Source organism: Protobothrops mucrosquamatus, unplaced genomic scaffold (assembly GCF_001527695.2).
Source record: "Protobothrops mucrosquamatus isolate PMUCROS unplaced genomic scaffold, P.Mucros_1.0 scaffold2818, whole genome shotgun sequence".
Classification (NCBI taxonomy): Eukaryota; Metazoa; Chordata; class Lepidosauria; order Squamata; family Viperidae; genus Protobothrops; species Protobothrops mucrosquamatus.
Window position 1 is genome coordinate 141,690 of NW_015388851.1, and position 27,356 is coordinate 169,045.

Here is a 27,356-nt window from a genome sequence, read left to right on the forward strand (position 1 = left end):
GCTCCCGGGCAGGGAAAGTCCTCGACTTACGACCGGTTGGGTAGTCCTCGACTTATGACCGGTTTAGTCCTCGACTTACGACCGGTTTAGTCCTCGACTTACGACTGGTTTAGTCCTCGACTTACGATCGGTTGGGGTCGCGGCATTAAAAAGGTTGAGAACCACTGTCCTACGCAATCTTTTCTGGGTTATGCTGCATCTGTGGAGCCTGGCCACGTAAACCTAGAAAAATGCACTTTCTTTCACCACTATCAATAGATGAGTAGTGTTTTGCAATGCGCTGCAGACTTGAAAATAAAATATCTAGGAATACATTTGCCTCCCTCTTTAATTCTTACCCTCTGTTTTGATGTTATTAAAGGGCAGCAACCTGCGAAAAATACTTCTCAATTGTTATTTTAAAGGAGACTATGGAGGGAGCATCAACGGTCCTCTGTCTGGCAACTACGGCAAACCCCTGCAAAGTGGAGGTAACTAGGATTTAAAACATTCTGGCTTCAGAACAGCTCCTCTTGTTTTTATTTTTTTACTAGTGTAGTTCATGTGAATATATTCGTGTGAATAGAGAGTTACCGTAATTTGGTCTGATAGCTAAAGCACCAGGCTACAAACCAGGGGACTGTGAGTTGTAGTCCCACCTTAGGCATGAAAGTGACTGGGTGACTTTGGGCCAATCACCAGGAGATGGTGAATTCTAGTCCTAGCTGTGAAAGCTAGCTGGGTGACTTTGGGCCAATCACCAGGAGATGGTGAGTTCTAGTTCCGCCTTAGGCATGAAAGTGAATGGGTGACTTTGGGCCAATCACCAGGAGATGGTGAATTCTAGTCCTGCCTTATGCATGAAAGTGACTGGGTGACTTTGGGCCAATCATCAGGAGATGGTGAATTCTAGTCCTAGCTGTGAAAGCTAGCTGGGTGACATTGGGCCAATCACCAGGAGATGGTGAGTTCTAGTTCCGCCTTAGGCATGAAAGTGACTGGGTGACTTTGGGCCAATCACGAGGAGATGGTGAATTCTAGTCCTAGCTGTGAAAACTAGCTGGGTGACATTGGGCCAGTCACCAGGAGATGGTGAATTCTAGTTCTGCCTTAGGCATGAAAGTGACTGGGTGACTTTGGGCCAATCACCAGGAGATGGTGAATTCTAGTTCTGCCTTAGGCCTGCAAGCCAGCTGAGTGACTTTAGGCCAGGGGTAGGCAACCTTGGCTCTTTTATGACTCGTGGACTTCAACTCCCAGAATTCCTGAGCCAGCATGGCTCAGCTTGGAAACCTCTCCCTTTCCCCTCAGCGTGGCTGTCTCAGGAATTCTGGGAGTTGAAGTCCACGAGTCATAAAAGAGCCATACCCCTGCTTTAGGCCAATCCCTCTCTCTCAGCTCAACTCACCTCTCACAGGATTGTTATTGTGGGGAAAATAGGAGGCTGTGTTAGATATATTTGCCCTGTCGAGTTATTTATAATAAGGGCAGAATACGACTCAACTAAATCAATCAATCAGTGAGTTAATAAGTAAATAAATAAATAAATACAAGATCCCCCCCCCCTAGAAAAATATTATTTGTTCAAGCACATTCTCAATTATTTCCCCTCTGCTTCTGATGTAGTGGAATGAGTGGAACTCAGGATATAACTTCCTTTTGATAAAAATAACAGCTTCTAAGTCACATTTAGATACTTGGATCGTGCCCAATATTTGCTGATCTAGACGTTTTAGCCTGGTCTGGCTGGATGCAATCTTGCGCTATAATTCTTTTTCACCTCTCAGTTCAACAGACAGGGAGACACATTTAAATCTCACTGAGCTGGACCCAGTGGTGGGATTCGGACGGTTCGCACCACTTCGGCAGAACCGGTAGCTCATTTTTTTGGTGCCCGGGCCCAGAATGGACTTCCGGAAGCGGCATCCACACAGAGAACCGGTTGTTCGCTTATTTGAATCCCACCACTGTCTGGACCCCTGGGCTTAACATCACTGAATCGCATCCCTGTTTATGGTTTAATTCTATTCTTTGAGCATATTACAGAGTGAAGAATATATATCAGAGTATTGCTCCAGCTCTTTCTTTTCTCTATAAATCTGATTTTTTTTTAAGATAGCATAGGATGGAACGGGATGGGATGGGATGGGATGGGAAGAGAAGTGAGGAAGGGAAGGGAAGGGAAAAGAAAGGAAAGGAAATGGAGGAGGAAGGAAAGGGGAGAAGGAAGAGAAGGAAGGAAAGGAAAAGGAAGGGAATGGAGGAGGAAGGGAAAGGAAGGGAGAAGGAAGGGAAGGGAGGAAGAAGGGATAAGATAAGGCAAGGCAAGACAAGTCAAGACAAGACAAGGAAAGGCATTAGAAGATAAGAGATAAGGGGAGAAAAAATGAGATAATCCTTAACTGAAATTTTAAGAATAAGTCTTTCTCTTTTCTTTCAAAAACGTCTTAATGTCCCAATGAACTGGTCAATTAAATCCATTAATTTCAGGGACCTTTTCGGGACAAGATGTGGACAAGGCTGGAGCCTCCATGCATGACATCCAATGTCTTTTGGATAAAGAAGGAGCTTCAGAACTGGTCACCGATGTCATTGTTAGTACCAAAAACGACCGGATATTCTCTGAGGCCATCTTGCTTGGCATTGCGTTGCTCGAAGGAGGAAACACCCAAATTCAGGTACATTTGGGAGGGTGATTTGTTAGTTCGGATATTGGTTAATATGGAACACAATCCACAGATGAAAACCACTTCCAAAGTGCTAGTCCTACCTTAATATCTTCCAGTTAAGGTGTTATAGGTGGCATCTGGATCCTCAAAAATGGTCTTGTATGTACCCCAATGTACAACCTAAGTGTTGGAGATGTGGAAATTTAGATGCAACTTATTTTCATATTTGGTGGACATGTAGGGAAGTCAAAGCATTTTGGATTAAGATATGGTGGAATATTCAAAATATTTTTAAGAAAAAGATAAAGTTTAAACCGCAGATATTTTTGTTGGGTATTATGGAAGACTTGGATGCAAAAGAAATGGAATTGATGTTGAATTTTATAACTGCTGCAAGACTATTAGTAGCTCAATATTGGAAAACGGAACGTCTGCCCACTATAGAAGAATGGTCACTCAAAGTCTCGAACTTAGCAGAAATGGCCAAGATCTCCGCTTATGTGAAGGACTATTCACAAGAAAGATATATTTTAGTTTGGAGAAATGGATAGATTATATTGAGCGTAAATATGGGACCAAAAAATATCATTTGGTTTTTGAGTGAATTTTAGAGTATTATTGTTGTATAAAGGTCAGCATAGTTTACTTAGTACTATTTTTAATGATTAAAGTGATGTTATTATTGTCTTTAATAACTGTATATTTGTCTAAAAGAGAGTTAAAGGAGGTTATAGATATGTTATTTTAATAGTTGATTAATGTTAGTTAGAGTATGATTATTTTATTGTCAACCCTGTGATTGGCTCTGGGAAGTGAGGGGGGAGGGAGGGGGGAGTGGAAGGGTGGGTTTGGGGAAGGGGGGGATTTATATTGTAAAATTTTATAAAATTTTCAATTAAAAAAAAATAATCTTCCAGTTAATTTAACCCTCGAATTTTCTAAGGCAAGGAAAGAAAACAGCACCAGGGTTGAGAATTATTAGGAAAAGTAACTAAAAATATTACAGCAGGTATTCTAATGGTATTTTATATATAAGCCACAGGGAACTGTCCCCTAGCTGACTTTTGTAAGAATGTAGTGTGTTATTTGTGTAACAGGGTTTTCAACAGAGAACTATGCCCAGGTACAGGGAGTCCTTAACTTATAACAGTTACTGAGTCCTTTAGTGATGGCCCCATACCTTTTTTTCCGTTGTAATTTTTTCTCTCTCTTTTAGTATTCTTTTTATCAACAATTAAACGAACGGAAAAAATCCGAAAAGTTTTTTAAAGTTTTGTACGATCGGATGAAAACAGCCCAGCAGGAAATTCGGTCCACGGTGACGGTAAACACAATTGATTTGAGCAGCAAAAAGAAGGACGAGGAAACAGACGTGACCTTGTCAGCTCCCAAGAAGAGAGGTAACCAGAAAAAAGAAAAATAAAAGAGGGGGGGTATTTCTTTCCTTAGGTTGGTTTCAGTGCAGTCAGGAGAAAAAGAGATTTTGGTTAAAAAAAAAATAATGAAATAGGAATAAGAGCACTTGTGTATTTAGCGTGGCCCACATTGATACTACCTGAGCAAAAAACAAAACAAAAACCTAATTAATAAATCAAGGTTTTCCTAAATCACTATTGTGCTTCTTAGAAATTCAAGATAGCCTACGTAAAATGACATACATCGAAGTACAATTCTGCTGTTATAGAATTCATTTGTTCATTTTTCCATAAATTTATATGGCTGCCCTTCTCATATGTTGAGACTCTAGAAAGCTGCTGAGACACTAGAAAGATTACAGAGAAGAACAACAAAGATGATCAGGGGACTGGAGGCTAAAACATATAAGGAACGGTTGCTGGAATTGGGTATGTCTAGTAGTTTAATGAAGAGAAGGACAAAGGGGGACATGATAGCTGTGCTCCAGTATCTCAGGGGCTGCCACAAAGAAGAGGGAGTCAAGCTATTCTCCAAAGCTCCTGAAGGCAGGACTAGAAGCAGCGGATGGAAACTAATCAAGGAGAGAAGCAACCTAGAACTAAGGAGAAATTTCCTGACAGTGAGAACAATTAACTAGTGGAACAACCTGCCTCCAGAAGCTGTGAATGCTCCAACACTGAAAGTTTTGAAGAAGAGACTGGACAGCCATTTGTCCAAAATGGTATAGGTCAGGGGTAGGCAACCTCGGCTCTTTTATGACTCATGGACCAATTCCCAGAATTCCTGAGTCAGCATAGCTGAGTCCATGAGTCATAAAAGAGCTGAGGTTGCCTACCCCTGGTATAGGGTTTCCTGCCTGAGCAGGGGGTTGGACTAGATGACCTCCAAGATCCCTTCCAACTTTTATTTTTTATTTTTTATTTTTTATTTTTATTATTATTATTATTATTATTATTATTATTATTATTATTATTATTATTATTATTAATATTATATACATGACTCTAAGCAGCTAACAGTAAAAATAAATAGGAACAAAATAAAACACAATCAGTAATTTAAAAAACACAAACAGCTAAGTTTATTCATTTATTATTTTGATTATTCCTTTATCTATATGTAGTCCTCGACTTATGGCCACAACTGAACCCAACATTTTAGCTGCTGAGTGAGAAACTTGTTAACTGAGTTTTGCCCCATTTTACGACCTGTATTGCCACTGCTGTTAAGTGAATCACTGAAGCAGTTAAGTTAGCAATGCGGTTGTTAAGTGAATCCGGCTTCCCCATTGTCTTTGCTTGGCAGAAGACCACAAAAGGGGATCACATGACCCCGGGACGCTGCAACCGCCATAAATACAAGTCAGTGGCCAAGCGTCTGAATTTTGATCACGTGATCATAGGGATGCTGAACAGTCATAAGTGTGAAAAATGGTCATAAGCCACGTTTTCCATTGCCATTGTAACTTTGAACGGTCACCAAATGAACTGTTGTAAGTCGAGGACTACCTATATTTATTCAATACAATTAGTTGTCATTATTACAAATAAGGGATAAAAATTGTTACGGAATATTTTCCTGGAATAAACGCGATCTGTGAGACGCCAACTTTTTTAACCGCTCAAGTCGTTGGCGCCATGATTGATGTAAGACAGCCACGGTGAGCTATAAGGGTTGAGCGGTGAATTTTGATTTGATCTCAAAAAGGTTTATTTGAAGCATGAAAGTAGCATTTATCTGTCATAACCTCAAACGGCACTTACCTCTCCCAGGATTTATGGGCACGGAGACGGTGCCACCAACAATTGTTTTGAGACTGTGTGAAGTAAGTATGTGTCAGGCACAAAGAATCAGGATCACAGGTTAAGTTCCGGTGGAGACAATTTATTTCTCAATAAGCCTATACACGAGTATCTGGTCAGCTAACTGTCAGCACTGAATTGTCACTCCATAAGAGTCAATGGAATTCAAGAGGGTTGAACTTAGATCGTTTGTGGCAACATAATGACTCTAGGCTGATTCCTTTCTTGACACTGACCCCAAGCTCTGCCTGTCCTTCTCCTACAGTATATGAAGTGCATATTCATCAATTGAATCAAACCACCAGATCTTCATTCCTGGAAGCATAGGAGTTGGGGGGTTGGAGACAGTGGTGGGATGCAAATATAAGTGAACAACCGGTTCTCTGTGTGGATGCCGCTTCCGGAAGTCCATTCTGGGCCTGGGCAACAAAAAATTAGCTATCGGTTCTGCCAAAGTGGTGCGAACCGGCTGAATCCCACCACTGGTTGGAGGGCTATGGGGAGGTGGTAACATCATAGGTGTTAGTTAGAATATTTATTGATTGATAACATTTATATGGCCGTCCAGCTCAACCAAGATGCCTTGTACCTTATAGAAAGAAAAAGCAACAATAACCTTGACAAAAAGAACTCAAAAACACAAAATATACACCCCAACAAACCACCTAGCCAACCACACCCAACTGTTTTCATAGTGTCATAAAAACCGCATAAAAAACTTGGAGTCACTCCTGGTGACTCCAAGTCACTCCTGGTGACTCCAAGTCACCAGGAGTCAGCATGGACTCAAAGGATCGACAGACAAAGCCCCATCCTGCTCCTTACAGTATATATTTAATTGCAATCGTGTTTCTTTTCACTTATCTACAGTGAGGGATTCCAACCTGCATCTGAAGGAAGGAATGAAAGGACAATTGGCGGAAGCTTCCACTGCAACATCCAAAGCTTACTGCGTGTATCGCAGAGAAATGGACCCGGAAACCGACCTCATGGGTCCAGGGTCAGATGCGGGATGCGCGGACGAAAAATCTTCCGAAGAAATGACCATGAGTCCCGCCATTGTGATCATGCAACCCATCCTGAGGTTTCTCCAATTACTGTGTGAGAATCACAATCGAGAACTTCAGGTGGGCTGTTATTATAGTCTATTTTAGAGTTAAAGCTAATACAATCTTGGGTTCTACAAACAGAGGCATAGAATCAAAATCACGTGACGTATTAGTACCGCTTTATAAAACCTTAGTATGACCACACCTCGAATACCACACGTATTTAAATATTTTATAATACTGATCTAATTAATACTGGGTGGACTTCCAATAACCATGTTTTAGAGCAGGGGTCTTCAAGCCTGGCCCTTTTCATGACTTGTGGACTTCAACTCCCAGAATTCCTCAGCCAGCGTGTCCGGCTGAGGAATTCTGAGAGTTGAAGTCCACAAGTCATAAAAGGGCCAAGTTTGAAGACCTCTGTTTTAGAGCCTTGAATTGAGTTTATAATGGTATAATCTGCCAGTCATGGTTTAGAGCAATTTATCTATTTTTGTTCATTATTTGTTCAGCTATTTAACTATATATCATGCTGTGAATTGGGCACAAGTCTAATCATTAAATTTATGTCGATCACGATACAATGTTAAATAGCCACACTATAAGCCACACTTTAAAAATCCATGCTAGACCATGACTTTGATTCTTTTTTCAAACTGAATTAAAAGAAGGATACGTACACTCAAGAATCACACCAAATCCCAACAGTTAAGTCTTCCAACCCTGGCTTAGCGTTACCTCTCATTCGAACCATTACCTATTTTCCCCCAGTTTGTGGAGTTGTTTGTTTTCTCCTTTTTCCAGAACTTTTTAAGAAACCAGAACAACAAGACCAACTACAACCTCGTATGTGAGACCCTTCAGTTTTTGGATTGTATTTGCGGAAGTACCACAGGCGGGCTAGGACTTCTGGGCCTATACATCAAAGAAAAAAACGTAGCTTTGGTGAATCAAACCCTTGAAAGCTTGACGGAGTACTGTCAAGGCCCCTGCCATGAAAATCAGGTAGGTTTAGCCTCCAGAGAAAAATCTTAACTGAATGTGAACTCAGATTTTCTTTCTTTGTTTCAAAAATCCCTCATTAATAATAATAATAATAATAATAATAATAATAATAATAAAGTTGTAAGGGACCTGCTCAGGCAGGAAACCCTATACCAGTGATGGTGAACCTTTTAGAGACCGAATGCCCAAACTGCAACCCAAAACCCACTTACGCATCGTCGGGTGCCGGGTGGGTGTGGCCCATTGGGTGGGCGTGGCCCATTGGGTGGGTGTGGCCCATTGGGTGGGCATGGCCCATTGGGTGGGTGTGGCCCATTGGGTGGGCGTGGCTGCGGTGGTAACAGCAGACTGGGTGGGACTAAAAAGTTCAATCAATCAATTCCAACTTTGCAAGATCTTTTTTTTCCCCGCGAGAAGTTGAAATTGATTGAACCTTTTTTTTTTTTTGTACATGGCGGAGGAGGCCTAAAGCGAAAAGGTTTTATAAAACCCAGCTGAAGGCCTAGGACTGGGGCGACGGCGCACGTGCCTACAGAGAGGGCTCTGAGTGCCGCCTCTGGCACCCGTGCCATAGGTTCGCCACCACTGCTTTAGGATATTATTCATCTTTCAGAGAAAGGGGGAAGGGAACAATCTCTTATGCAACGTGTTGTTATTTTAAATTTATTTCTTTATTTGCCTTTTGCAGACCTGCATAGCCACCCATGAGTCCAACGGCATTGACATAATCATTGCCCTTATCCTAAATGATATCAATCCTCTTGGGAAATATCGGATGGACCTGGTGCTACAGTTGAAGGTATGGAATTCTGCCACGTGTACATTGTCCCCATCTCCTTGACCTCATTGGGCTCCCACTGTTGCTGTCGACGCTGCTAACATCGGATGTTTTTGCTTTGACAACAGTTAGAGATGCAACCATTTTCTTCATGTTTTACTTTTAGAGTTAGGTGATGCTGGGGGGAGGAATGTGCATGAGAGTTTAGTTAGACGTAACAATACTGGACCTAGTGTGAGAACCAAGGTTATTGAAATAAGAGATGATAAGAATTGGTGGCTGGAGAGCTGGAGGGAGAGCCTGCATTTCAGACTAATTGGAGAATGTGATTTATGACTGTTAATTGGAGGAGGGAATTGTGCTTTGATACTATGTGCTCAGGGGAGATGCTATGCTACTCAAATAAAGATTCTTTAAGGTAAACAATGCCTGGAAGTTCTTTGAAGAGTTTCATCTGTCGGAACCATGACAGTTGCAATTGGAGATGGATGTAAGAAGGACAGAAATATCTCATCCATGGTCAGGAGAAGAAGTGCACAGCCCTTGTCTACTCTTGGGAGAGTCAGGTCAGCTGCCTTAATTGCTGCTGTGCTGGTCCTAACGAGAGAGACAAGATCTGAACTTATATTCTGTACGCCAGTAAAGGAGAATATTTGTAGCTCAGGGTTGAAATGAGGGGTCCTTGGTGCTCTCTGAGCTTGGTGGATTTCTTGCAGATGTTTGTGGTGCACTGATGATGTTACCTAGTTTGGGTAATGAAACGTCTGCAAGAAAACCACCAAGCTCAGAGAGTACCAAGGACCCCACAGTCGTCGTCGTCGTTGTCGTCGTCGTCGTCGTCGTCGTCCTCCTCCTCCTCCTCCTCCTCCTCCTCCTCCTCTCTGCAAAGTCCACTCCCTTCTGGTACTGATGATATTTTTAATTAGTTCTGTAATATGGTGTTTAAAGCCATTATGTAAAACGATGACCACAAATCCACAAAAAGATTCGAGGCATTTAAAAACCTTGTCTGATAAGGAACTCTGTGCCTGCAACTTCAGTTAAAGGAAAAATAAGGGTTATCAATCCACGAAATAGATTTTTATTTAGCAGCCTCTCCATTTGGCTTGATGTTTTTTTAGAATAATGCCTCTAAGCTTTTGCTGGCGATCATGGAAAGCAGGCACGACAGCGAAAATGCAGAAAGAGTCCTTTTCAACATGAGACCAAAAGAGCTGGTAAGTATCTTTTCACCTGGTTTTATAACTGAACACAGCCAAATATATATATATACATATAAAAATAAAAATTGAATTTTTCAGCTAGCAAGGTGGTTTTGACCCTCACAGTGACTAGGATACAGGTGGTCCTTGACTTACAACCACAGCTGGGCCCAAATTTTTTTGTGGCTAAGCGAGACATGTGTTAAGTGAATTTTGCCTCATTTTACGACTTTTCCCACCACACTTGTTAAGTGAAGCACTACGCTTGTTAACAACCCGGTTGTTAAGTGAATCTGGCTCAGGCCCAGAATGGACTTCCAGAAGCGGCATCCACACACAGAACTGGTTGTTCACATATTTGAATCCCACCACTGCATCCATGTCTGTCTGTCTATCATCCATTTCTGCCTGCCTGCCTGCCTGCCTCTCTATCTCTATCTATCTATCATCCATCCATCCATCCATCCATCCATCCATCCATTCATGCAGTGGTGCGATTCAGCCAGTTCACACCACTTCGGCAGAACCAGTAGCTAATTTTTTGTTGCCCAGGCCCAGAACGGACTTCCGGAAGCGGCATCCACACAGAGAACCGGTTGTTCACCTATTTGAATCCCACCACTGCTTAGAGCTCAGTCAATTTAATACAGTAATCAAAGAAATCTGTTTTCCAGGTGGACGTGATGAAGAACGCATACAACCAGGGGGTGGAGAGCGATCAGGAAGAGGAGAACGGCGAAGAGAGTATTTCACCAAAAGATGTTGGGCATAATATCTATATATTAGCTCACCAGGTATGTGGTTGTGTTGCCTTTTCGGGCTTTGTAGGACAACCCCGTATAGAAGTGGTCACAAAATGTCTCACAGCATTCCGTAGCTCTCATAAGAGGCAGGCGGTTACAGGATTGTGGGCTTAAGCACCTCAAGATTGGAAATTCTCTCTAAAAAGTGTGTGTATTTGTGTATGTTTGTGTAAGACAGGGGTCTTCAAACTTGGCTCTTTTACGACTTGTGGACTTCAATTCCCAGAATTCCTCAGCCAGGCACGCAGGCTGAGGAATTCTGGGAGTTGAAGTCCACAAGCAGGGGTCTTCAAACTTGGCCCTTTTACGACTTGTGGACTTCAACTCCCAGAATTCCTCAGCCTGCACGCAGGCTGAGGAATTCTGGGAGTTGAAGCCCACGTCGTAAAAGGGCCAAGTTTGAAGACCCCTGGTGTAAGAGATGAAGACAGGGAGAGAAATGTCGGCCAGAAATCCCTGGATGAATACAGGTAGTCCTCGAGTTACGACCGCAACTGAGCCTGACATTTCTGTTGCTAAGGTGAAATAGTTGTTATTTTTGCCCCCGTTTGCGACCTTTCTTGCCGCCGTTGTGGAGTGAATCACTTTAGTGGTTAAGTCAGTAACACCGTTGTTAAGTGACTCTGGCTCCCTCACTGGCTTTGCTCGTCAGAAGGTCGCAAAAAGAGGATCACACGACCGCAGGGCAGTGCAACGGTCATAAGTACGAGTCATTGGCAATGCGTCTGAATTTTGATCACGTGACCCTGGGGATGCCGCAACGGTCGTAAGTGTGAAAAATGGTCGTTAAGTCGCTTTTTTTCAGTATCACTGCAACTTTGGTCAGTAAATGAACTGTTGTAAGTCAAGGATTGCTGATGCTCGTGAAAAGAAGGCGGAAGAAATGAAGTTGCCCAAAGAACGAAAGCGTTTTTTGAAGAAGTTGCAAAATGTAGCACCAAGTCAGGTGATATCCTCATGGAAATTGATTCATGGAAAACAGTTGAAAAATCTGGAGAAATGAGCAGGGTGTTGGACTAGAATTTAGGGCTTTTCAACCAGTGCTACGGGTACCACCTGTGGTACATTGGCACCTGGCAGGTGGTACGCGGCCATCCTAGAAGGGGTAGCGGAGGAGGGGAATGAGCTGAACCGGTGGCAGCACCGCACAAACCTGAGCGAGAGACGGCTGGAACTGCAGGGCTGTCAGGGCTCAGTGGAAGCGCCAGGATCAGTGCCGCTTTCCAGCTGATCGGCGCTTCTTCGGGACTGTCAGGGCTCAGTGGAAGCGCCAGGATCCGCGCCAGGCTCCAGCTGGAAAGCAGCACTGATCCTGGCACTTCTGCTGAGCCCAGAAGAAGCGCCGATCAGCTGGAATGTTGCAGCCTCTCCAGGGTCTTGTGATTTACATTCAGACCCTTGGCAACTGATTCATATTTATGACGGTCCCAGTGTCCCAGGGTCATGTGAAGTGACCAAAACCTGCTGCAACCACCCAGCAGACGGGGGGCAATAAAAACCAAACATCCCCCCCACCCCACCCCCGCTGCCAATCCTCAACAGAAATGCTCACAACAATGAAAACCTCGGACAGGAGGAAGAGCGCCGCCGGGCAGTCAGGCAGGTGTCTTGCTCGGCTGTGCCTTGGGGGGCACTTTTTTCAGTGCCGTTGTAACTTCGAACAGTCACTAAACGAACTGTTGTAAGTCGAGGACTACCTGTACTTTATCACTTTTTTTCTTTTTTTGGAAGGGGTCATCAAGTTTTTGACACCTTGCTAGGTGACTGGTGGTACTCGGATATTGCCGTATCCTAAAAGTGGTACAATGGGTGAAAAGGTTGAAAAGCCCTGGACTAGATGACCTCCAAGGTCCCTTCCAGCTCTATTTTTGATTGATGGATGGATTGATTTTTTTTATCTCCGTCGTGTTTATTTTCTGCTTCCTGCTTTTCAGTTGTCCATAATTCATGCCCCCCCCCCACCGCCCCCAAGTCTGTAAGGCATCTCACCAGCCAGGTAGCAATAAATCTCTTACTTCTGATGCACTTCTGGAACAGACTTCGCTCTATTTAGCTAAGTCTGCAGATCTTCAAAACTTGCCACAGTGAACATAATTTAGCTTTTGGTTTTTATTAAGGGAAATGAATAGAGGGTAGTAGTTGGTTTCCAATCTCTTCACTGATTAGAGGAAGCTATAAAAACCAGACACAAGTTCTTTTCATTCTTACGTGGGCCGCCAATTTATTTTAGAGGCATCCAGACTCTCAGTTTCAAAAGCTGTTTAAAAGGCAGTAGCGGTTTCTACATCTTTTTTTTTCAATGCAACATCCTTTCCTGTCATTACTTGTGGTTGAACTTACCAGAAGGAGAGGAAATGGCTGATTTTTCCATGCTTTGGGAGATATAAATAGGTCCCGAGTTAGTGTGGCAAATAAGACAATGTGACATGTTGTCAAATGTGACAAGGATGAGGGTTGCAAAGAACGTATCATGGTTACTTTCTCATTACCAAGCTAGGAGCACTCAGTGTCCTGGGTCGCTTTAGATATTCCTATTTTTTTCTTTTTCGCTATCTCCCTTTTATTTTCCACCTCCCTTCCATCTGCTATTTTAGGTCAGCCTTTCCCAACGGTTACAGATGCCTCTCCTGAAGTGAGCAAAAGTTATTCTTATTCTTACTCCATGTAGAGCTGGTGAGGATACGTGTCCTTCCATTAAGAAATCTGAACCAATTTTGAGGGCTTAGCTCATGTACCTTCACCTCCACGGTAGATACAGAACAGAGTTGGAAGGGACCTTGAAGGTCTTCTAGTCCAACCCCTTGCTCAAGCAGTAGACCCTAGACCATTTCAGACAAATGGTTATCCAGACTCTTTTTAAAAGCCTCCATGATGGAGCACCCACAACTTCTGGAGGCAAATTGTTCCACTGATTAATTGTTCTCACTGTCAGGATATTTCTCCTTAGTTCTAGGTTGGTTTTCTCCTTGACTAGTTTCCATCCATTGTTTCTTGTCCTGCCTTCTGGTAGTTTGACCCCCCCCTCTTCTTTGTGGCAGCCCCTCAAATATTGGAACACTGCTGTCATGTCACCCCCAATGCATCTTTTCATTAAACTAAGCATACCCCATTCCTGCAAGCGTTCTTCTTATGTTTTAGCCTCCTGCCCCCCCCTAATCATCTTTGTTGCTCTTCTCTGCACTCTTTCCAAAATCTCAACCTCTTTTTTATAACATGGTGACCAAAACTGGATGCAGTATTCCAGGTGTGTCCTTAAAAATAAAATAAGAGGGGTAAAATAAAGGGGGTGGAATTAGCTGGCCAGATACCCTGCAAATTACTTAAAGCATTGTGTAAGATGTTGCCTTCAACAAATTCTTCAGAAAAATATCTCTGTACCATGGGATATGTTTACTAAAAAAATGCCTTTCTCTGTTGAGGGAGAAATTACACACATTGCAGAAAGTGTTCTTAAGAAGGGATGGAAAATGTTTAATCTCCCAAGAGACCTTTTTGAAGCAAAGGTTGGGTGGTTTGGCCACTCATTGCTGGAAGCCAGTTTTCCTAATAATTGCTTATATGCAAATTTGTCTTCCGATAGCCGAATGGTCTGATGTAACCTTGCATCCGCTTCGGTTAAAATTAGCTACTGGGGTCTGAAAACTGGCCTGCGACTTCACTGGAAACCAACATCTGCTTGAATGTCTCGCCCTGAGCCTCTCGTGGATTTCAACCTTCATTTGCACTGATTAAATTCTTGACACGTGTCATTACTTGCGAAGGCCTGTCACTTGTCATAATCCAGGCGTTGTCATCTGGATGAGACAAGATAATGGGGTTAGGGTGACAGCAGCTAATTAAACATCAGATGAAATCGGAAAGAGAGGTTTGGCTTGGCTTGCTCAACGCTGATAAGGATGGCAAGAATATTCATGAGCCACCGTGTAGCTCATGAAAATAGCATGTAGATTACCTTTCAACAGGTGATCTAGTGAGGTTGATGAAGCCGGGATTCGTTGAAGGTGAGCTCCAGAATGTTTAAGGAACTGCAAAAGAAGGGGGCCTGTGGTCTCTTGCATGGGGTGAAAATGAGAACAACAAGCTAAAAGAGATTGTGGAGACCCAGAGAAAGGGGGGAAAAAAACCCGTTGAGAGAAGCAGGAGAAGCAAGATAGCTGCACTACTCCGATCCTAGTTAGGACATGGATGACTATGGTCAATATCAGTTGCATACTAGGCTAGACATGAAACCTACTGGGAAGGATTCAGACAATCCACTTCCTCTTGGAATTTGAAATGGGATACAAGCTTCAGTGGCTTTTGATATCATTGATCATGGTGTCCTTCTGAACCAACTGTGGGCCTGGGATGGTGAAGTTTTGTGATGGTTCTCCTCCCTTCTCCATAGGAGGAGAGCTCAAGTACAAACCTTCTATACATACATATACATATACATACATCTAAAATAGTCTTGAAGATACGAGTCTCGGGTATATTCATATTCAAAAAACTAAAACACAGATCACCGAGACTGAAGAATTGATTTAAAAACTTAGCTTTCGTCAGCATCTGCTAACATCGTCAGAGTTTTAGCCAGGATTGAGAATCAATCGATTGGTGTTACAGAGACTATAAGAATGTGATTCTCAATCCTGGCTAGAACTCTGACGATTGGCATTACAGAGACTATAAGAACGTGATTCTCAATCTTGGCTAGAACTCTGACGATGTCAGCAGATGCTGACGAAAGCTACGTTTTTAAATAAATTCTTCAGTTTCAGTGATCTGTGTTTTAGTTTTTGAATATACATACATACATACATACATACACATACATACACATATACATTGTATATAGCATGTTTATATGTGTGTTACGTATGGGTACACTTTTGAGAGCAGGCAAAGAATTTCATTTTTAATGTGTGCCAGTGTGCCCGCTGTAAAAAAAATGACAATAAAGATTAAAGGTTATCTCTTCTAGTTTATGGGGGTCAAATATCATTAATATGCTGCGATATTCAGCTGTTCATTTCAAGCCCTGGATTCTGAAGTGATGTTGCTTAAGGTCTTGGGATACAGTGGGAATCGCTTCATCTTCTTCTCCTTCTTCTAAAATGCATGACTTGTAATCTTCTGCAGTCTCTTTCTTCAAACTGGCATCTCTCCAATCCTAGTTAGGACATGGACGACTATGGACTAAGGATTCAGACAACCCACTTCCTCCTGGATTTTAAACATTACAAGTTTACAAGTCATGCATTTTAGTAAAGAATCAGAAGACGGTTAAGCGGTTCCCATCGTCTTCGGTTGCATACCGGTGGTCCTTGACTTACGGCTGTTCGTTTAGTGACCATTCAAAGTTACAACGGCATTGAAAAATAGTAACTGATGGCTGTTTTTCACAGCTACAACCTTTGTAGCATCCTCATGATCGTGTGATCAAAATTCAGACGCTCGGCAAGTGATTCGTATTTATGACGGTCGCAGTATCCCAGGGGTCACGTGATCCCCTTTTGCGACCTTCGGACAAGCAAAGTCAATGGGGAAGCCAGATTCACTTAACAACCGGATTGCTAACTTATCCACTGCAGTGATAACGACTGAAACAAGAAAGGTTGTAAAATGGGGCAAAACTCACTTAACAAATGTCTCAAGAGCAACAGAAATTTCAGCTCAGTTGTGGTCGTAAGCCAAGGACTGCCTGTATTTTATTCAGTGGAACTGAATATGTCCTTTGCCTTTTGTCTACAAGCTACCCAGATGCCACCTCTAGCATTTCTCCCCTCCTTTTCACTTTTAGTTGTCCCGTCACAATAAAGCATTGCAACACATGCTGAAGCCTGGGGCAGATCCAGAAGAAGGAGATGAAGCTTTGAAGTATTACGCCAACCACACCGCTCAAATTGAGGTAAACGCTTGCCCGCCGAACTGAAAATATTTGTAGCCTTCCGTGCTACTTTCCACCTCATGGAGGACTCCTGCTGCTGCTGCTGAGATATGAGATTTGTTGAGATAAGAGTGACAGTTCATGAGGGAATCTTCCTTCTGTTGCTTTGTAAGGTGGAATTGTCATCAGGTTACGCCAAGGGTGTAGGACAGGGGTAGGCAACCTTGGCTCTTTTATGACTGATGGACTTCAACTCCCAGAATTCCTGAGCCAGGAATTCTGGGAGTTGAAGTCCATCAATCATAAAAGAGCCAAGGCTGCCTACTCCTAGGACAGGGCTTTTCAACCAGTGGTATGGGTACCACCTGTGGTACATTGGCACCTGGCAGGTGGTACGCGACCTAGAAAAGTGGTAGCGGGGGAGGGGAATGAGCTGAACCGGTGGCAGCACCACACAAGCCTGAGCGAGAGACGGCTGGAGCTGCAGGGCTGTCAGGGCTCAGCGGAAGCGCCAGGATCAGCGCCAAGCTCTAGCTGGACCTTGGCATTGATCCTGGTGCTTCTGCTGAGCCCTTAAGAAGCACCAATCAGCTGGAAAGCAGCACTGATCCTGACGCTTCTGCTGAGCCCAGAAGAAGCACCGATCAGCTGGAATGTTGCAGCACCTCCAGGGTCTTGTGATTTACATTCAGATGCTTGGCAACCGATTCATATTTATTTATGACGGTCACAGTGTCCCAGGGTCATGTGAAGTGACCAAAACCTGCTGCAACCACCCAGCAGATGGGGGAATAAAAACCAAACACCCCCCCACCCCACCCCCACTGCCAATCCTCAACAGAAATGCTCACAACAATGAAAACCTCGGACAGGAGGAAGAGTGCCACCGGGCGGGCAGGCAGGTGTCTTGCTAGGCTGTGGCTTGGGGGGCACTTTTTTCAGTGCCATTGTAACTTCTAAGAGTCACTAAGTGAACTGTTGTAAGTTGAGGACTACCTGTACTTTATCACTTTTTTCCTTTTTTTTTTTTGGTCATCAAGTTTTTGACACCTTGCTAGGCGACTGGTGGTACTCTGATGTTGCCATATCCTAAAAGTGGTACAATGGGTGAAAAGGTTGAAAAGCCCTGTCCTAGGAGAGCCTCAGGTTTTCTACCAAATTTTACTCAAAGACTGGCTCAGCACTGTTTGCTTACAAATTCAGTCATAAATAATGTTTATTCCCTAAAAATCGGGAAAGTTTCATATTTCCGAAATCTTTAATGTCACACTTTCTGCACTGTATCACAATGTGCAGCTGTTCATGAAGAGATTCCATTCTGAAGTTAAACAGAATCCAGCGTCATATATTGGATGGATGGATGCATGATTGATTGATAGCTGATTGATAGGTGATAAAGACAGACAGACAGATTAGGTTTGTGGCTATGCTTCTTAGTTTTAACTTTTTATGCCCTTGTTTTGAAAGGCAACAGAGATCGTGGTAAATGAACAAATAAGCTCTATCTGCTTTTCATGTCGGTTTTTGGTTTTAATGTAGCCTTCTTCTTTCATTCCAGATATTACCTAGTAGTTTTTTCTTTCTCTTAAAAATTCTTCGTATCTATCTGGGACGTACATAAATTCTCACAAATGTATATGAACTGAAATTGAATGTTTGCCAACTTCATGTTGAACACTTAAGGGGTGTTAATCTACTGTTATCCCAATACCTCATGCCTCAAAATTAAGGAGATTTTCCTGTTCCTGAAACTCTGCCCAATTGCATTGTTCTGACATGTCTGGAACAGGCATCAAATTGGAACAGCAGCTGTAATATTCCTCAACTTCTGCTGTGCCCACGGAAGCACAAAACGATAATTTATGTTGACATCCCAACGGTATATATGTCTCCAAGTGAGTTATGGGTCTTTGCAGATTGTCCGCCACGACAGAACCATGGAACAAATAGTATTTCCCGTGCCGAACATTTGTGAATTCCTCACTCACGAATCAAAATGCCGGGTGTTCAATACCACCGAAAGAGACGAGCAAGGAAGCAAAGTAAACGACTTTTTCCAGCAGACCGAGGATCTGTATAATGAAATGAAGTGGCAGAGAAAAATTAGGAGTAAGTACGGGGTTTGTAAGGGTTCGTCTGTTTGATGGTTACTTCTGCCACAGATCACCTCTCACCGGCCGATACGCTCCCACAGAGAGGGTCTCCTCAGGGTGCCGTCAACCAGACAGTGTCGGTTGGCGACCCCCAGGGGGAGAGCCTTCTCTGTTGGAGCTCCCACCCTCTGGAACGAACTACCCCCAGAGATCCGGGTGATTCCGGATCTCCCCTCCTTCCGCCGCGCCCTCAAGACATGGCTATTTCAGCTGGCGGGACTGGCCTAAGGGGTATTTTAAATTTGGTTTTTAAATAACTTTTAAAAAAAGGAAGAAAAGGCCCATATTAATATTTCTTTTTAACTATATTTTAAATTTTGTATATTGTACTGATTGTTTGGTTTTAAACTGGCTGTGAGCCGCCATGAGTCCACCAGGAGAAGGGCGGGGTATAAATGTAATAAATGTAAATGTAAATGTAATAAATGAAGAGATCTATTGCCTAGTCCAGGGGTAGGCAACCTTGGCTCTTTTATGACTTGCGAACTTCAACTCTCAGAATTCCTGAGCCAGCATGGCTCAGCTTGAAAACTTCTCTCTTTCCCCTCAGCATGGCTGGCTCAGGAATTCTGGGAGTTGAAGTCCACAAGCCATAAAAGAGCCAAGCTTGCCTACCCCTGGTCTAGACTCTAACCTTGGGGAATGTCCTTTTGTAAAGGTTCTGCTTTATCCATTTATTAACCATAAAAAACAAGATAAAACGTAGAATAACAAGTCAAAAAATGGGTGGCCATATTAAAACAAGGGATCAATGTAGATTTGATGTCAAACCTTAGGCTATCTATAAATTAGAATCCAACCCATGTTTTCTTTTTCCAAACAAGTCGAGCAAACCATCTTTTTAAAAAAGTTACTTAGTAGTGGCCAAAATGGTGGAAACCTTTTGGGAAAAGTGTACAGTAGAAATGCCACCTTTGGTTAAGTTTACACCCATTTTTCTTCTAATTTCTTTGTAACTGTAGCCTTGTTCACTTAATAATACTATTTTACATCGCTTTCTGGGCGACTAGTCAACTCTTTGCACCATTCCTTTAATTTTATTACGTTTCACAAGCTCACTAAATGAAAGAACACAAAAAAACCCAACCGACTTGATAGCGATCACATCACACACTGACACATGTCCTCCTCTCAGCTTCAACACATGACATCAATCACCGAATCCTACTGTGATCTGATTGACTCATGGCCAAAACAAGATGACACCTGATTGGCTCTCTCAACACTCCTGCTCATTGGCTACAATCAGATGAAGGAAAGCTACCTGATATCAATCTAAGCAAGTTGTGCTTCCTTTTTCTGGTTATTTGGCTATAACTTTTCATAGAATACAATACAGATAATTGAACAAACTTTGTTGCATTACATTCTTGATTAAATTATCTTTCCATTGATATATAATTTTATGGTACTACTCCAAGAAAAAAGTGGTGTTATTAGCCATCAAACCTCAAAAATTCACTTTTCCCAAAAGGTTTCCACAATTTTGGCCACTACTATATGTATTACTGCTATATAACCTAGTCTTTTCGTGGCCGTGTCTATGGAGATTCTCAGTCATCCAAGTCATAGTTGTCCCAAAACTGCTTTTCTCCAAATGTCAACTGGTCTTTCTTGATTTTTCTCAAAGATGTTTCGCTTCTCATACAAGAAGCTTCTTCAGTTCTAAAAAAACTGGTGAGGAATGGAAAGGATTTCTACTCTTTTCAGTCTTTTGAAAAGAAAGAATTCACTTTTTGGATGAGAAGAAAAATCAAGAAAGACCAGTTGCCACTTGGAGAAAAGCACTTTTGGGTTTTTGTGGCCATACACCCTAGTGGCCATATTTATACAAATATGGGATTGAACTATGAGATTATCAGTCTATGAAGTAATATTAAGCCAGGATTTGCTCAAGTATCCCCTGATATATAACTTATTTCTATTATTTTTAACACCTTCATTTGAGGTTTGTTTTTTTTTAGATAGAGCAGCAAGTCCTGTTGGGGACTAATCAACAGCTTTACAGGAAGAAAGTTATTCTAACAAAAAAAAGGATATTAAATAGATATGGGTAAACAGTAATGCCAGAACAAAAAGTGGTGTTATTAGCCATCCAACCTCAAAAATACACTTTTCCCCAAAGGTTTCCACAATTTTGGCCACTCCTGTATGCTTCACTTCATTCTTTAGTGTCAATAATTCACTCCTGTATTCTTGATAATGTGGCATTGCTTGAAGATGTAATAGCAACAGATAAAATTTTAATCGGAAGATACCACGACTTAAAACAGGACAGAAAAAAACAGAGCTGGTAGGGACCTTGGAGGTCTTCTAGTCTAACCTCCTGCTCGAGCAGGAGACCCCGTACCATTTCGGAGAAATGGTTGTCTAGTCTTTTTGAAAGTCTCTGGTGATGGAGCACCCACCACGCCTGGAGAATGTTACATCAACCCTTCCCCCAAAGGTGCTGCTTTCTGATGAACAATCATTTTTGTTGAGACGAACAATAATTGCTCTTCGTTTCCTTCCTAGATAATCCAGCATTATTTTGGTTCTCTCGGCAAATTTCTCTCTGGGGAAGCATATCGTTCAACCTGGCCGTTTTCATCAATCTAGCCGTCGCCCTCTTCTATCCGTTTGGAGATGATGGCGATGAAGGTATATTGCTTGGGTTATAACGTTTCAAAACTCAGATCTTTCCGTTGCTAGCAATAGTAGAAGCCCACCGCCAACTTATTCGTAAGTCATCTGTTGTCAGGGACATCTTCGAAACGGACAATATTTTTTTTATTTTTTGGCTGGAGCTGGCTGGGGGAAACAGTTCCCTTAGAACAGGGGTGTCAAACTCAATTTCATTGAGGGCCGCATCAACATTGCGGTTGCCCTTGGGGGGGGCAGGTGGGTGTGGCCAGGGTGGGTGCGGCCTACTGGGTGGGCATGGATGGAGTCGGTGTGGTCTACTGGGGTGGGCATGGCCATCTCTACATCGTTCGCGTCAAGGATGCCTGTGGGGGCCTGGGCAGGAGTGGGACAGATCTGAGGGTCTCTGGCAGAAGGGGGGGGACCAGGGCAAGTGCCAAGGCATGGTCCATTTCTTCATTCCTCACAAAGGGTGACACCTCCCCAGCATGCACACAGGGGGCGGGGCTGACACGGCAGGGGCTGGTTCCTCGCTGTTTCTAGACGGCCTTGTGGAGCTAAGACTGAATGCCTTTCAGCGTAGATGGCCACCACAAAATTGTACATTGACTCCCAGCCGGCCAGCCTGGGCCTGGGCCAAGGCGGAGGGGACCGTTCCCTCACTGTTTCCAGGATGGCTTCGCGGGCCACATGAATCCACTTCGCGGGCCACATCCGGCCCCCGGGCCTTGTGTTTGACATGTCTGCCTTAGAAGAATTCTATGGGTGGAATATTAGAATTTGGAAACAAAAAATGGAAAGTTTGGCCTCTGTGGAACACTGCTAATGGAACAGATCTGGAAAAATTGGTTTCTCCCTTGAAGTAGATGGTTGCTCTCTTCTTTTCTATATGTGGTCATGTTTTACTGGCCCATGTTTTACTCTTGCAACTACAGGGGGAAAAGAGAAAGAAGTAGTAGGAGTAGGGGGGAAAGAAAGGAAAAGAAAGATAAAAGAAGAAGGAAAGGAAAGGGAAGGAAAGAAAAGGAAACGAAAGGAAAGGAAACGAAAGGGGGACGAAGGGGAGGAAAGGAAAGGAGAAAGAAAAGAAACGAAAGGAGAGGAGAGGAAAGGAAAGGAGAGGAGAAGGGGAGGAAAGGAAAAGAGAGGAAAGGAAAGGAGAAGGGGAGGAAAGGAAAGGAAAGGAAAGGAAAATTTCCTGACCTGTTTCCTGCCAGCTGGGCAAACTCTAAAGAAAGGCAAACGCATGACAAGTCCAGTCATCATATCACATGCTGAAAACATGTAAAGAAAAATTAAATGTCTGGGAGAAGAAATGACCGGATGATTCACGTCATGCAAGCAGGAAAAGCAGCATCCACCTAGAACTTCAACAGCTTTAAAGGCAGTCCTCCATTTACTTGAGAAGGAACAAGTCCATTTTTAAAAACCTCAAGACTCTCCATTATTAAAGAGAAGTCATGCTCTTTTGTGTAGAGAAAAAAAAACCCAGCCACAACTCTGTGGGGTGTGGAACAATGCTTGTTAACAGAAACATGTGAATTGCACATGGCCCAGTTATGGCTGGTCTGACTATCCCTATTTAAAAGCCCAATTAGGCCATTTTCCTAGATGTAACCTTCACTTTTCATTTTCACTTAGAGAATCCTGGGCTTCTAACATAGACAACATGTGCTTTCCAGATGATCAGATTGGCCAGGGCATTTGATTTGTCATATGCTCATTTGGTGTGTCTTCTAGGCTCTCTCTAATTCAGGAGCTGTTTTTTGCTCATGTCATGTGCCCTTGAAATTGCAGAATTGCAAGACTGGGATTGCCTATTACACAACTGCAATCTTGGAATGCTAACAGCCCTAACCTTAGACCACAAGGTGTGTAGATCCATCCATCAGACGGACATCTGACATGGCATGAGATTTCTGTATGCAACGTAGCAGGGATGTGACCCCATTGCTTGACCATCTAATTGGGTCCGGATCCATCTGTCCCAATTATCCGCCAAATTCCAATTATAACAAGTAAATTTTTTAAACAAGTTGGCCAGAATCCATTCCATTTCTGTAGGAGAAGGAGTGGCAGGATGTGGAGGTGGGGTTAAAGGAGGAATCGGCCTAGAATCCCATAATAAGTGAAGTTTTTAAACAAGTTGGCCAGAATCCATTCCATTTCTATAGGAGAAGGAGTGGCAGAACGTGGAAGCGGAGTTAAAGGAGGAATCGGCCTAGAATCCCATAATAAGTGAATTTTGTAAACAAGTTGGCCAGAATCCATTCCATTTCTATAGGAGAGGAGTGACAGAACAGGGAGGCAGAGTTAAAAGAGGAATCAGCCTAGAATCCCTACGTAGCCACAAGCAGACTAAGCTCAATTCCCCATGAATTCAGTTGTTCCTTATCTAACTCCAAGCAGGTGATCTCTGTTATTTGAGAAGATTCCTGCGCGTAGGCTTTTAGCAATAAATCAGCATAATCAGCCCTTCCCGTGTGGACCCGATACTTTGTGCCTGACAATTTCCATGGCTTTAGGGAAACTTTCTACCAAGGTGTACAAATTCATCTCTTTACTGGACATTTTGTCACTTTTTATATAACCTGCAATCTTCAGTCCTTTTTTTTTTCCCCTGTCAAACACATCTCCCTTTCCTTTTGATATATTCTTTTTCGCATCCGTGCTTCTCGGTACACAATACAATCTATCATTTGCTGAAAACCCTTCAGATTCTCAGCCAGCAGTATGGCGTCACCTGAATGCAAATCTACCCGTAGACCCACGTATTCAACTAGCACATTCATCCCCGCAAACATTCTTTAAATGCATTTATTCATAACATATTTATCCCCTTCAGCAACCAAATTTCAACTCTGGGTAGAATATTCCATAATTCAAGCCTATTCACATACCCATTCTCTAAATCTGGCTTTCCCAACCTTGGCAACTTTTAAGACACATGGACTTCAACTCCCAGAATCTCATGCTGGCTGGAGGAATTCTGGGAATTGAAATCCTCGCGTCCTTAACTAGATACTTGTCAGGAGCTGATTGGCCAGACCACAAATGGGGATCACGTGACCTTGGTTTTCTGCAACCGTAGTAAATACATCCCAGTTGCCAAGTGCCCAAATTTTGATCATATGACTGTGGAGATGCTGCAATGGCCGTAAGTGTGAGGACTGAGCGTTAGTGACTTTTTTTTTCAGTGCCCTTGTAACGCTGAACGGTTGCTAAGCAAATTGTAAGTCAAGGCCTTGACTTAAGAGTTCACCAAATCAACCACGGCAACCAACTTAATTTGTTCCTTTTTTCTACAGGAAGTCCTTCACTTCTATTTAACCATATTGATAGGTTAACCATTTAATGAAAGTATTCGTGTCCCTTTCCCCCCCCCCCCGCAGGATTTAGTTTGATTTGATTTAATCGCAACTGGTTTAATTCAAGAACGTGGTTCTTAATGTTCTAAAAATATCACGATGCCTCTTCTTCAATCTAGGCATCCTCTCTCCGTTATTTTCCATCGTCCTCTGGATAGCTGTCGCCATCTGCACGTCTCTCCTTTTCGTTTTCCCCAAACCTGTTGGAATCCGCCCGTTTTTGGTCTCGGTTATGCTCAGGTCAATATATACCATTGGTTTGGGGCCCACGCTGATTCTCCTGGGTGCCGCTAACGTAAGTACTTAAGTACTCATTCTGCAATTCACGAATGAACATAAAGCTAGAGAGAAAGCGTGGAATTACTATCTCCCTGGAAACAATGACTCATCAGCTGTGGTGGTTTCTGTAAGACTTTCTACAACTTCTACCACAGGGGGTCTTCAAACTTGGCCCTTTTATGACTTGTGGACTTCAACTCCCAGAATTCCTCAGCCTCGGCTGCAAGGACATCTTTTACTTTTGCTGCGGTGGGGTTTGTACAGCATGAAAATAATAGGTTTAGCAGACCTGGTAGATCATATTTTGAAAGAAAAGCAGGATATGAATGAATTATAGGTATGTGTCTATGCATGCGTGTGTGTATTTTGTGATGGCATTGCTTGTCATTTGGAACCAGATACCTATCCATGATGGAAATTCACCAAAATAGAGCTTATCACAATTAGAAAGCTAAGATTGAACACTGTTTTTTGAGCTCTACCTATCTCCTATCTCTCTCTTTCACTCATCTATCGTCTGCCATCTATCTAATTTATCATCTATCTATCTATCTATCTATCTATCTATCTATCTATCTATCTTCTATCTATTTATCTGGCTATCTAGCTATCTAGCTGCCATCTATCATCTATCATTTATATCATCTATCTAACATCTATCCTCTGTCTATCATCTATCTAATCTGTCTGTCTGTCTGTCTGTCTGTCTGTCTGTCTGTCTGTCTGTCTGTCTGTCTAACATTTATCCTCTGTCTATGATCTATCTAGTCTGTCTGTCTGTCTGTCTGTCTGTCTGTCTGTCTGTCTGTCTGTCTGTCTATCTATCTAACATTTATCCTCTATCCTCTATCTAGTCTGTCGTCTGTATCTATCTATCTATCTATCTATCATCTATCTATCTATCTATCTATCTATCTATCTATCTATCTATCTATATCTATCTATCTATCTATCTATCTATCTATCTATCTATCTATCTATCATCTAATTTCTATCTATCTAATTTCTCTATCTATCTATCTATCTATCTATCTATCTATCTATCTATCTATCTATCTAATTTCTATCTGTCTATCTATCTATCTATCTATCTATCTATCTATCTATCTATCTATCTATCTATCTATCTATCTATCTATCTATCTATCTATCTATCTTATCCATCATTATCATTTATCTGTCTATCCGTCCACCCACCCACCTGCCCAATTAAATTTCCACACCATCCATCTCATAAACTAACTAACTTTGTTATTCACAGTGTATTCTGGTATTATGTCACATAAATCAAAAATATAACTTGGGCCTAGTGGTTGTTTCTATTTGCCCTGCCTATCTATGGGTGCTTTAATTTTGTAGAAACACATTTTGTTGAGACATTCTTGTTACCTATGGGGGACTCAGGCTGACAGAAGATAAATGCAAGCCCTGGGGATAGCATCGTAGGTCTTGAGAGCTCTTGTCTATATTGCTTCTCTCCACCTTTGTAATAAGATTGTATTTTTTTTTTTTTGTGCAGCTTTGCAACAAGATTGTATTTTTGGTGAGCTTCGTTGGGAACCGTGGGACGTTCACCCGTGGATACCGAGCCGTCATCATGGACATGGCTTTTCTCTACCACGTGGCCTATGTTTTGGTCTGCATGCTGGGCCTCTGTGTGCATGAATTTTTTTACAGCTTCTTGGTGAGTATATAGTTTTTTATTTCTTGTCGGAGAAGAAACTAATGTTTGTTTTTTGGGGGCACCTCTTGAAAATTCTGTCATGCATATAGACCATTACTTGAATTCAGGGGGCGAATGTCTGCCAATCCCAATGTGATTTATGAGATTAATTGCCTTCCTTCTTGCTTATTACCTTCTCCAGTTATTTGACTTGGTATACCGAGAGGAGACTTTGCTGAATGTCATCAAAAGTGTCACGCGGAATGGGCGCTCCATTATCCTGACAGCTGTCCTCGCTCTCATCCTGGTCTATCTCTTCTCCATTGTTGGGTTCTTGTTTCTGAAGGATGACTTCATCATGGACGTGGAAAGACTGAAAAATAAAACCTCCATTACAGGTACAGCTTGAAGCATAGAACGATATTTCAACAAATTCCATTTTCCATTTCCATTTTTTGGGGGGGACATTCAGCTCTGACTGAATGGTGGGGAATGGAAGGAGCTGAGCTGAAGTCAGAACTGAAGAAGCTTCTTGGATGAGAAGCGAAACGTCTTCAAAAAAACCCGAAGAAAGTCCAGTTAGTTGCCTCTTGAAAAAGCACCTATGGGACAACCATGACCTGGATGATTGAGAATCCCCATAGACAATCCCTAAGAATGTTTCATGACTATTTCAAACTTATCTTTTTGCCAGATTTA

At 42.5% G+C, this 27,356-nt stretch overlaps 1 protein-coding gene across 1 annotated transcript in view; it reads left to right on the top strand.

Moving 5' to 3' along the window:
* Positions 1–27,356, top strand: part of ITPR2 (inositol 1,4,5-trisphosphate receptor type 2) — a gene marked incomplete at both ends in the record, with an annotated part of 125,169 nt that overhangs the window by 92,110 nt on the left and 5,703 nt on the right. The window contains 14 exons of the mRNA XM_029286076.1: positions 362–470; positions 2,470–2,657; positions 3,865–4,048; positions 6,737–6,993; positions 7,720–7,920; positions 8,609–8,719; positions 9,820–9,915; positions 10,575–10,694; positions 16,486–16,593; positions 18,489–18,681; positions 21,240–21,365; positions 24,835–25,010; positions 26,514–26,678; positions 26,860–27,055. Of these exons, the coding sequence (XP_029141909.1) occupies positions 362–470; positions 2,470–2,657; positions 3,865–4,048; positions 6,737–6,993; positions 7,720–7,920; positions 8,609–8,719; positions 9,820–9,915; positions 10,575–10,694; positions 16,486–16,593; positions 18,489–18,681; positions 21,240–21,365; positions 24,835–25,010; positions 26,514–26,678; positions 26,860–27,055 (2,230 nt within the window). The remainder of the gene's footprint in view (positions 1–361; positions 471–2,469; positions 2,658–3,864; positions 4,049–6,736; positions 6,994–7,719; positions 7,921–8,608; positions 8,720–9,819; positions 9,916–10,574; positions 10,695–16,485; positions 16,594–18,488; positions 18,682–21,239; positions 21,366–24,834; positions 25,011–26,513; positions 26,679–26,859; positions 27,056–27,356) is intronic.